Source organism: Blennius ocellaris (assembly GCF_963422515.1).
Source record: "Blennius ocellaris genome assembly, chromosome: 12".
In the NCBI taxonomy this organism is placed as follows: Eukaryota; Metazoa; Chordata; class Actinopteri; order Blenniiformes; family Blenniidae; genus Blennius; species Blennius ocellaris.
The window spans coordinates 1,043,375-1,055,000 of NC_137661.1; the positions used below are offsets into that span (position 1 = coordinate 1,043,375).

General features: G+C 39.8%; 1 protein-coding gene across 2 annotated transcripts in view; it reads right to left on the reverse strand.

Annotated features, from left to right (window-relative positions):
• Positions 1 to 8,392: 8,392 nt before the first annotated feature.
• The window catches only part of ryk (receptor like tyrosine kinase), a 50,443-nt gene continuing 47,209 nt past the window's right edge, over positions 8,393 to 11,626 (reverse strand). For both annotated transcript variants that reach the window (XM_080506654.1, XM_080506653.1), the window contains one exon: positions 8,393 to 9,523. In XM_080506654.1, coding sequence (XP_080362780.1) covers positions 9,412 to 9,523 — 112 coding nt within the window. In that variant the 3' untranslated portion in view covers positions 8,393 to 9,411. The remainder of the gene's footprint in view (positions 9,524 to 11,626) is intronic.

The following is an 11,626-nucleotide window of genomic DNA, read 5'->3' on the forward strand; positions in this document are numbered from 1 at the left end:
ATATATGTGTATCTCAAACTTTAGATTTCACAGTGTGGTGAAATTATGATCGACATGTTGGATATGATACGCAGCATTCATCTTCATCACATCAACAACGTTACTGATGGAGAACTTGTTTAAAACAGAGACAGATAAAAACATAATTACGTTAGAACGAGATTAGCACAATGGGTTTATGGAGATAGAAAAGCAGGTATTGAAAAGATGTGTAGAAGTGAGCTTTAGCGTGAGGTTGCTCCAGAGTGGCCAGGTCCTGAAGGAAAAGGTCACCTTTGATTTTCTCCCTCCACTTCAGGAGTGTCGGTCTGGAGGCTTCATGCTCACGGCCTCATCTCAGGTCAGCGTGTCAGTGACGGCGCTCGGGGGCCAAACATTTAGAAAAGTCTGCAATGGTTGTGGAGTCGATGCAGAGAAAGGAAGGTGCTGTGATGTCTGTTGAAACTGTTCAGGAGCTGAATGGCTCACTTCCTCACACGTTTGTTTTATTCACACTGCTTATTTAAACCAGCAAGGACAGAAATAAAACTGTCACTGGGAGAAGACGACTGCAGGAGATGTAGGAGATTGAATGACCCTCGAGATCTGGGATTTTAACGTCTCAGGCCTTTAATAGATGTGACAGCATAATGATGTACATTTGTAAACAGACTGATCTGCTAGGGTTTAAAAAAATCTAATTTAGGAATAATATCACATCAGAAAAATCTAATTAATATGTGTCAAAATGTTGAAGGCAAACAGGAAGCATCAGTGGTAAACACAGTTTAATTATCTCATGTCAAATTAAAATTGTTAAAGCCATTTTCCCCCCAAGAAATAGAAACGTGACAAAAAACTTTATTCGTTTTTTTTACTGGAAGGATTTGCTTTATCTAAAAATGTTTTCCCAAAGACTGTAGTGGAGCAACATCAAAATATGATCACCACATCCTTTCCTAATCCTCTCTTGAATTGTTGGAGTGGTTCACTTTAGTCCTGCACTCAGCATAAACTCAAATATTTTCCAACCCTCAGTCGTCCAGAAAAACAGTCATCAAATCAAACCGACACTCAAATAACCTCGTCGAGAAGAATGATGAGGGTGAAACGTCCTGCGCTGTGACGCAACAGTGTGTGTGTTTCTAATCACTGCAGGGTTCATATTTCACTGTATTGTGGCTGTTGAGATGAACGTTTACAGACTGAAATGCAGAAAGAGTTGATGTTGATGGAACCGCTTCATTTCTAACAGTTACATCAACTATTCAACAAACTGAAGCCGATCCCATCAACACCTGGTGGAGTCTATAGCTGCCAGGAGGAACGCACACACACACACACACACACACACACACACACACACACACACACACACACACACACACACACACACACACACACACACACACACACACACACACACACCTTTATCTGTGATTGCATCTTCCATACACTGCGAATAAGTTCCACAGAGAGCATCTTCCACATGATGTGTAACAATCTCACTGGACAAATAAATATGTTGCCAAGCAACACAGATAAGAGTTGGACTTTGGTCGACCAATATTTACATTTCTGAGTGTTTGATTGGTTGTAAGTGTGAAATCGGGTGCAGGTATGAAGCAGGACTAGTTTCCTGGTGGAAATTCACTGAACAAAATACTGGACACAACACACTGGGTTGGCGTGAGAGATATCATTTAAAAGCAGTTTTCTATTGTCGCCTTTGTCAGGCTTTTTATGGTAACACCACTGTAACTACACTTCCAGGTCTATTGTGGCGTTATAACTGCAGGCTGAGGTCGATAGGCTACGTGGGCTTTTCCACCGGAAAGAACCAGCTTCTCGCTCAGAGCCAGGGCCGGACTGAGCACCAGTTCTTTGTTTTTCCACTGCCTATTCCAAGAAAAAACAGCCCAAACCACAAATCTGCATGTACCATGAACCAGCCAAGTGGTTTTTTTTCCCGCCAGGGGCTAAACCGGGGCTAGGCTAGCTCCACTGCTTCGTTGGGCCAGCGAGGAGCCAGGAGTTACTGCTGGAGACATCGATACTACAAGGTGGAAGGGACGCAAACGGGCTTTCTGAAAACTACAACAAACACGGAGCCCTGGTGAGGTTATCAAGAAAGAACTAAAAATAAAGAGTGGGAATGATGTAATCAGTCGCTCCCTGAAGTTAATAATACGAGGGAACGAGGTCATTTAATCCTTCATTGTGGAGCCGCGGCTCTCCAGAGCGCAGCTCTCAGCTGCGTGAGATATCATTTAGAAGCAGTTTTCCATTGTTTTCACGCTTTTCATCGTAACCATTGTAACTAACTTCACTTTTATGTCTTGTTTGGTGTTCTGACCGCAGGTTGAGGCAATGCAGCCGCTGAGCAATGCAGTGTGAGGCTGCAGGGGGCGCTCTACTACGAGACGCTCCAATATTATTTTGTAACCAACAGAAATGTATAAGGAAGCGATACTTTAACTAAAAAACAAATTACATACTACTGTAAATAAAAGCTGGATTTTTTAACCATAAAATGAGCCTTTTAATGTCTTCATGTGAAAGAGAACTTTAATCATTTACGTAGGTTTTCATTATAAACGGCTGTAGAGCTGCGTTCTATCATTCTACACCTCCATTCCTCCAGAAATAAAGTGAAAGGAGCAGAAATGCGCTATGTAATGCCCAAATGTTGAAAAATAAGCCCCAAGCTCATTGACAAGTTTTTCCCCTCTCTGGCCACTAGGGGCTCCAGACTAAAACAAGATGGACATGAAAAAAACACCACTAGAGCGACAAGGAGACTCAATGTTTTCTGTCTCTTTGGTCTGAATCTGAGGTTCAAGCCAGACTCGATGGAGCGACCAGGAGCAAACCCATCAATACAGTCTGTCTCCTTGGCGACATCAGTGACGGACCACGTTTTGGATTGACGCAATGACGTGGCTCTCACTTGGCTCCGTTAACGGGGGAACCGGTTCTGTGGCGGTGCTCATTTAAGAACTGATCCTGAACTAGAACCTGGTTCTTTCCGGTGGAAAAGCCCCCTTAGAGGTTTGTGGTATGAAGGGAATGCCTCCTGTCTGAGAAGGAAGGTTCAGGATAGAACGTGGGTTCTCTGCAGAGACTGACACGAGGCACCACTGGGAACAGTGGCGGCGCCAGATATATATATATATATACATAGATAGATAAATAGATAGATAGATAGATAGATAGATAGATAGATAGATAGATAGATAGATAGATAGATAGATAGATAGATAGATAGATAGATAGGTAGATAGATAGATAGATAGATAGATAGATAGATAGATAGATAGATAGATAGATAGATAGATAGATAGATAGATAGATAGATAGATAGATAGATAGATAGGTAGATAGATAGATAGATAGATAGATAGATAGATAGATAGATAGATAGATAGATAGATAGTAGATAGATAGATAGATAGATAGATAGATAGATAGATAGATAGATAGATAGATAGACAGATAGATAGATTTTTTTTAATTACATTTTTTGCTCATGCTTTGGGGGAGCTTGATCTTAAAGTGACGGTTCTGGGGAGTTTAAGGATCTCTAATTCATTTTCTACTGTAACACCGACAAGATGCGCCCACCACACCGTGGTGCATGTTGTGCTGACTGTGTTTATACAGTCATAACTCATCCTGTAAAAGCTCCGCTATTTAAAACAGTATCATGCGACAAAATACACAAGGTATTTAGCCAAAGTGATAAAGATGGAAGGTTTACAATCCTGCCACTTAGTCACACCACTGAATATAAACGTTAACAGCAGAATGTCACTGATGGAGCCTCGACAGCAGCAGGAAGCAAAACACACTGCAAGTTTTCATTTGGGCCTCAAACACAAAGACACTGACTCCTGCTGCCAGTTAGCAGAACCTCCACTGGAAGAACATCTCTGGTTTAATGATCTAGTGACATTAATAAACACTGCATAGAGAGAACCAGGAGGCAGAGTTCACATCTCAAACACCACATAGGCAAGAATCACCGCTCACCATGAGACCTTGTAATAAAACCATATGTTGGTTGTTGTGGTTTAAAGCAAAGGCTTCAGTGATTTTGTCACTTTTTTTTTTTTTGCAAAAAGCGCTCCATGTTTTATTACTATTAATAAGTTACACAGTCACCAGGAAAAATGTGCTCATAATAACGGGAAGATGTAAGTTCAAAGGTTAACGCATGCACTGCAGTGATTGGCTGAATCACATTACACTGCTTTTTAGTTAAAAAAAATACATAAATACATGTTTTATTAGTGTATTTATTAATTAACCCGGCAACAAATTATAAACTTCACACATTAAAATAAATCTAAATAAACCACTTAAAAAAATCAGATTTCTGGGGGTTGGTGTGCTGCAGCGCCCCCTAGGATCCTAGGGGGCGCTGCAGCACACCAGCCCCTCCTGGTGCTGCTCATGGAAACGCTACAGGAGGAGTGTGAGGTGGAAACATGACCTCCTCATAAGATGATGATGTTTCTGGAGAGGAAAGGTTCTGGAGGGAGAGAAGGACACAGAAGGTGATCCAACTAGAGACGCTTGTATGTGTTGACATAAAATAGAAGATGAATAGAAAATACTTAAAATTAAAATCAATGTTGAATTAAATTGAAAAGGATTGTTAAATTTATTTTTATAAATGGGCATGGCAATAGATAGTTCAAACAGTGATGAAGGAAATGATGAGAGAGAAAAGATAATCTGTAAATGACATTTGATAATAAGGATCACACTTCTAAAAATCAATGGTTCGTCCATCCAGTCCAGCTGATTTACCTGAAGACATTTTAAGTCTGGAACTGTTGAGCTCTTCAATTGTGAGGTCCTCTTCCATCAATAGTTTAAACTTAGGGTTTATAATTTCAGTGTCCTTAATGGCATTTATAAATGACAACAATTATCGTCACGGTAGTTATTTATACAAATGACTATAAAACTGTAATATGTTTCATAATCAGACTTTGCTCTTCCGTATTGTGTTCATTGAAATTTAGTTGATTTCTTTTCCTTTTTCACTGTTTATGTCTCTCTACGCCAAAAAAAGAGGATGATTTTCTCTCCCTCTTCAAACCATCGAGCTCCGGAACAAATAAAGGCTCCTTTTGCTTTTTCAATGAATAATTGGTCTAATTCACATTGAAGCTTGTTTAATTCTATTGAGTCTTCTCTTGATAAAATATTCTTTTTACCTTTTTATTTAATTGAAGGACAATGTTTTGCTGTTTTTGTTTGTTTCTTTTAATGATATTTTTACTGATATTTTTAACCCCAAGTTCTTTTACTATAAATTTGGACCAGTCCCATTTACCAATAGAAAGGTTTTCCTGTCCATCAAAACAGTCGCTGCAGGAGGAAATTGTCTGCAAAGATTTGGATTGCTTCATCATCACTGGAGTGCGTTTCCCACAATGCATCACCCCAGTCTCTCGCTACCATTTACTTTGAAATATATCATGTAAAGTTCAAACACTTGCCAAAGGTCTTCATGCTGAAAAGTCATTGCATTTTGCTTAATAGACAGTTTTTTCATGTAAAGATTCATGATAAATCATCATAATGATCCATTATTAATCGTAACAAAGAAACAAACAAAGAAATGAAAGAAATACATCAATACAAGGCAGCTAAGAATATTAATCTTAAGTGATTCAGATGATGAAAAACATTAGCACAAAGGGATTTAGAAAGGCATTAACGGGAGAATAAATAAAGTAGCATTGACATTTTGAAGAATGGCAGCAGAAAACAAGCAATAGTCGTAATAATAGCATTTCATAACAGCAATTAGTAGAGACAAATAGTGTCACAGTTATAGAACTGAAAATGTATTAAATGCATTTAAAACAAAGAGGATGAAATGTAGGTAAAACAAAAAAAAAGAAGAAGATATTACTTTTAAGCATCACAAACTTGAGAAGCCTGCTGGTGACACCGCCCTGCTGGTCAGCAGGTGGAGTTGCAGCTTTTCATTAGAGATTATTTTCACATGACTGGCGGACAAATTGTTGAAAAACTGTGCAGTTCTAATAACTGAACCAACAAATGTGTGTGTGAAAATGAATCCAACACCATCGATCTCTTCATCACTGATATTGTAACCTGAGCTCCTGCAGTCGGATTTAAAGTTACTGACTTTATATTAGAGCACTTTTGTTTGTGGAACCGAGTTAGCATCGCGAGCATGTTGGACCCTCAGCTCATGTCGATGCTAACCAGGTCAGGGAGCTACGACACTGTGAATCACTGAGCAGGGAGCGTCTCCATGGCAACGGACGCTGATCTCCTCGGATCTCCTCCAAGAAGCCCCTCTCTTTTTTTCTGCGTTTTTTTGGGAATTTATTCTGAAACGGTTTGCTGCTGGAAATTTCATGCAAAACAAGCGAGTAGTTTTGATGAAAAGTTGGTAAAAAGCATACATACAAACCATAACCTTCACGGCCAAACTTTCATTGGTAATAATAGTCAATATGAGAACTCATCAAAAACAGACATGTGGTGTCAAAGTGTCGAAGTCCAGCCCACATATAAATGAAACTTGTGCGGACAGATGAGGACTTGTGATGTTATATTTCTAACTTGAGTTCAGATTACTTACATTTTCAATGAAAAGAGTAAAATTTGAAACTGTGTTTTAGGAGGACAAAGTTAACTGACTTCATTGAAGCAACATTCACCTGCAGAACAAACCTGTGGGTTTGACTTCTGCTGCAGTTTCCAGGAGCTGCTTGGCAACACGGACGCGACTCCAACGAACAGGAAGAAAGACAGGAGGGAGGCACTTTTATTTAAAAGATCCCATTTCATTTCATTTGTGGATATGAAGTCGGGAAGCAGTTTGCAACCGTTTATTTTTTTTCCTTTTCCAACGTGCAGTGACCATAAAGATACCAAGCTGCGAGTTCACATTAAATATTTGTAGCTTCACAATGACAAAAGATATAAACATGTTTAGAAAAGGCTGGTGAAGAGCTGCTCTGACAAGATCAGTCAAGCTTATTATTAGAAACTAGGTGGATTACAGTCAGAACAATAAAAACACTGACAATACAAGGGTTTTTATTTTTCAAGAATTGAGTCTGAATGTTTCCAACAAAGATGAAAAAGACTCAATTATAAAAGTTGAAGGAAAATGTTGGAATATAACAAACATAGTTGAAAATATGTGAAACATTAAAGTCAATTCAGAGAAGTGACATGTTATTCTTAACCTTTTTAAACTGCACGCTCTCAATAACGGTTTATTGTCAAATTTCTCTTTTTCCATTTGTATTTTTCCTCAATGTTTTAAACTTAACTGGACATACAAAACTAAACAAAAAACCCACAATTACATCTTTTTTTGACCCCAAAAGACCCTGTGAACAAAAACAAGGGGGGTGGGGGCATATTTGGGTTTCCAGGTTTGGAATATTTCTAGTTTTCTGCATATTTTTTTCTTTTTTACAAATTGCCATCTCATCTTCAAGTAAAGACGTATGTCTGTAATGAACATTTCCACGAGTCTCGTCTCATGAAGCCCAAAAAGCCAACTGGAGTCAAACCTGGTTGTGAACCACGTCTAAACCAATCTAAACTAATCTGAAAGATGGAATTGAAAGAAGTCTGTGAAAAGCTTGTTTATTTTTGAACTGCATGAAAATAGGAAAACAAGAGAAAACCACAACGTTTGAGTCTGGAGAGTGTGTTTGGACGTCCGTCAGTGAGAGCAGAGAAGTGAATCATGTGAAATGGCTGCAGACGTCAAACTGGAGCAGCTGAAGCGGCGGAGAGGAAGAACGGCAGGAGTCCAGGTCTGATCACAAGGTGATGGAATCACCTGGTCAAACGAGGTCACTGCTGGAACGTAATCCATCGGTTCAATAGAGACGACATGTAGTTTCGGTTGGTCTTTACTTGAAGTTAGAGCTGGCCAAAAAAAATACATTTATCAAATTTGTAGCTCAAAATTGTATTTTTCAAATTCGAGGTTTTTTTCCTGCACACAGCTTATTTTTTTGCGTTCCATTCTACCATTCCTTGTGGGTTTCCATAGTTGCTGTTGCACTTTTTTCTAAAGCTTGAATTTGATGAATAAAGAGCCTCATTTACTTTTTATTTAATTGTTTAAATGCATTTTTTACTACGAGGAAAATCACAGCAATAAAGTTGCACTTTTGACAATATAGCTGACGTGCAGTCATTTTTAAGTGCACTGAGAATTTTTTTTTTTTTTATCAAAACGAAAGCTGAATTTTTCTTTTAAAGAAATCCGTTTTTTTCCGGCCAAACCAGCCAGCCCTACTTGAAGCATATCGGTTCACAATGTGAGACGAATAGAAAAAAAAAATAAACGCTTTCTCTGTAATTGAACAGGAGACACAAGATAAAAACAGGAAAAGGTTGTTTTTTGTTTATTTCACAAGGCCTGTAATGTAACCGTAATACACCACTGTACTGGAATAGACTGTGAGCGCAAAAACAAAGTGTACAAAAAAAAAAAAAAAAAACTAAGGGGGAAGAGAGGAGGAAGGAGGTGGCATTCAATTAATGGCGTCAAAAAAACAGAGGTGGTTTTGAAATCAGGTTACAATAGGTAGCTGTGCAGTGCTGATGCTCCAGTTCTTGCGAGCGGCAGAGAGCCTCCGTCTCATACGACTGGACACCAGCTGGTTGGAAGAGGCAGGTCAGGAGGTCGAGCCAAAGCTTTCCTGAAGAAAGACCGCTGCCTTTTTAACACTCCAGAAAATTCATTGGATTCCGGGAGCCGATGCTCCGACAAAGGAAGCCACGTCCTGCTCCTCCAGGGCGGCAGCCTCAGAACTTCTGAAATCCCGAGGAAACGCCGTACCGTCTGAGGAAGTCTCAAACCGTCTTGACAAAGCCGGAGCGTCCGTCTCGTACCGAGCGTGAATTGACAGGAGACGCAGGGACACCAACTGTACAAGACAAGTCGAGTTTGGTACCTAAAACCTTCTGCTGAGGAGTTTCTTTCTCACCCAAACACCTGCAAATTACGTCTCTCTAGATTTAAAAAAATAAAAATAAAAATGTTGAAATACTGATGTTTTAAGAAGCTTAAATCATTCCATGTCACATAAATGTCCATGAATGAGGATGTGCTGTTCATGTTTCTATAGTTGGAATCCTCTTGGTGGTGGGAGGGGGGGGCAGTGGATCTCATTAGATGCTTTCCAAGCATACGAATCAACGTCCTGGTGAGTCTTTTTACATTGCTATGCTGTAAAAAGGTATTTAAAACTAAAGAAAAACTCCAAAAGTACTGTACAAAAAGATCAAACCAGCAGGTTTAAGTCTGATCTCACATCTGGTTAAGGCACAATTCCACACGTGGATTCCTGGAGAACAGCGTCGCGCCGCTTCTCAACAGGAAACCCTTCCTGCATGTTGTCTTCTTCACACGTAGGCGCCCAACGCTGCGTGGAACTCCGTCAGACACTGAACCAGCTGCTGGAACTTGGGCCTTTCCTCCGGGTCCAGAGCCCAGCAGCAGGCCATCACCGCAAACCTGACACACACACACACACACACACACACACACACACACACACACACACACACACACACGGAAATCAGTCATGTTTCAGATGTGACGGTCGCGACTAGAGAATCATAGAGACTCTCTTTGTACCTGTAACATTGTAAAATGATGATTAGTCAGTGTGATGAGGAGAATCAAAGGTTCATGATAAGGTTCAGGTTAAACGTTCAGGATAAAGGTTCAGGTTAAAGGTTCATGTTAAAGGTTCATGTTAAAGGTTCAGGTTAAAGGTTCGTGATAAAGGTTCATGTTAAAGGTTCATGTAAAAGGTTCATGTTAAAGGTTCAGGATTAAGGTTCAGGTTAAAGGTTCAGGATGAAGGTTCAGGTTAAAGGTTCAGGATAAAAGTTCAGGTTAGAGGTTCAGGTTAGAGATTCAGGTTAGAGGTTCAGGTTAGATGTCCAGGTTAGAGGTTCAGGATAAAGGTTCAGGTTAGAGGTTCAGGATAAAGGTTCAGGTTAAAGGTCCATGATAAAGGTTCAGGTTACAGGTTCAGGTTAGAGGTTCAGGATAAAGGTTCAGGTTAAAGGTTCATGATAAAGGTTCAGGTTACAGGTTCATGATAAAGGTTCAGGTTACAGGTGATAAAGGTTCAGGTTAAAGGTTCATGATAAAGGTTCAGGTTAAAGGTTCAGGATAAAGGTTCAGGTTAAAGGTTCAGGATAAAGGTTCAGGATAAAGGTTCAGGTTAAAGGTTCAGGTTAGAGGTTCAGGATAAAGGTTCAGGATAAAGGTTCAGGTTAAAGGTTCATGATAAAGGTTCAGGTTACAGGTTCATGATAAAGGTTCAGGTTAAAGGTGATAAAGGTTCAGGTTAGAGGTTCAGGATAAAGGTTCAGGTTAAAGGTTCAGGATAAAGGTTCAGGTTAGAGGTTCAGGATAAAGGTTCAGGATAAAGGTTCAGGTTAAAGGTTCAGGATAAAGGTTCAGGTTAGAGGTTCATGATAAAGGTTCAGGTTAAAGGTTCAGGCTAAAGGTTCAGGTTAAAGGTTCAGGTTAGAGGTTCAGGTTAGAGGTTCAGGATAAAGGTTCAGGATAAAGGTTCAGGTTAGAGGTTCAGGATAAAGGTTCAGGTTAGAGGTTCAGGTTAGAGGTTCAGGATAAAGGTTCAGGTTAAAGGTTCATGATAAAGGTTCAGGTTAGAGGTTCAGGATAAAGGTTCAGGCTAAAGGTTCAGGATAAAGGTTCATGATAAAGGTTCAGGTTAAAGGTTCAGGTTAGAGGTTCAGGATAAAGGTTCAGGCTAAAGGTTCAGGATAAAGGTTCAGGTTAAAGGTTCAGGTTAGAGGTTCAGGTTAGAGGTTCAGGATAAAGGTTCAGGATAAAGGTTCAGGTTAGAGGTTCAGGATAAAGGTTCAGGTTAGAGGTTCAGGTTAGAGGTTCAGGATAAAGGTTCAGGATAAAGGTTCAGGTTAGAGGTTCAGGATAAAGGTTCAGGTTACAGGTTCATGATAAAGGTTCAGGTTAAAGGTGATAGAGGTTCAGGATAAAGGTTCAGGTTAGAGGTTCAGGATAAAGGTTCAGGATAAAGGTTCAGGTTAGAGGTTCAGGATAAAGGTTCAGGTTAAAGGTTCATGATAAAGGTTCAGGTTAGAGGTTCAGGTTAGAGGTTCAGGATAAAGGTTCATGATAAAGGTTCAGGTTAAAGTTTCAGGCTGCTGCTCGTCAGTCGGGTCCAGGTACAATATCACAGTTGGAGGACGGCAGGATAAAGAAATGTTGATTTAGTTGCTTATGCTTTGGTTTGAGTTACGTTTGAATCCCTGAGAGGGATTAAAGCTCCGGTGGAGTTCAGGGTCTGATTGTGAAGGTTGTGGTCAGGATCAGGTCACTCAGTGTTGATAATGAAGGTTAAGGGTCCGGCGCTGAGCCTGTTATTTATTAAATGATGAGGTTAAGCAGGACGCACAAGAGCCACAAATCTGACTCCTGTGCCCTTTAAGTCTTTCCTTTTTTTAATAAATGAAATTCTGAACAGCCCAAGTGAGATTTAAAAAAAAGAAAATTAACCAGATCACTTTTATATGTGGGCGATATATCAAAGTCTCAGTCCGAATGGTCAAGTTGCTT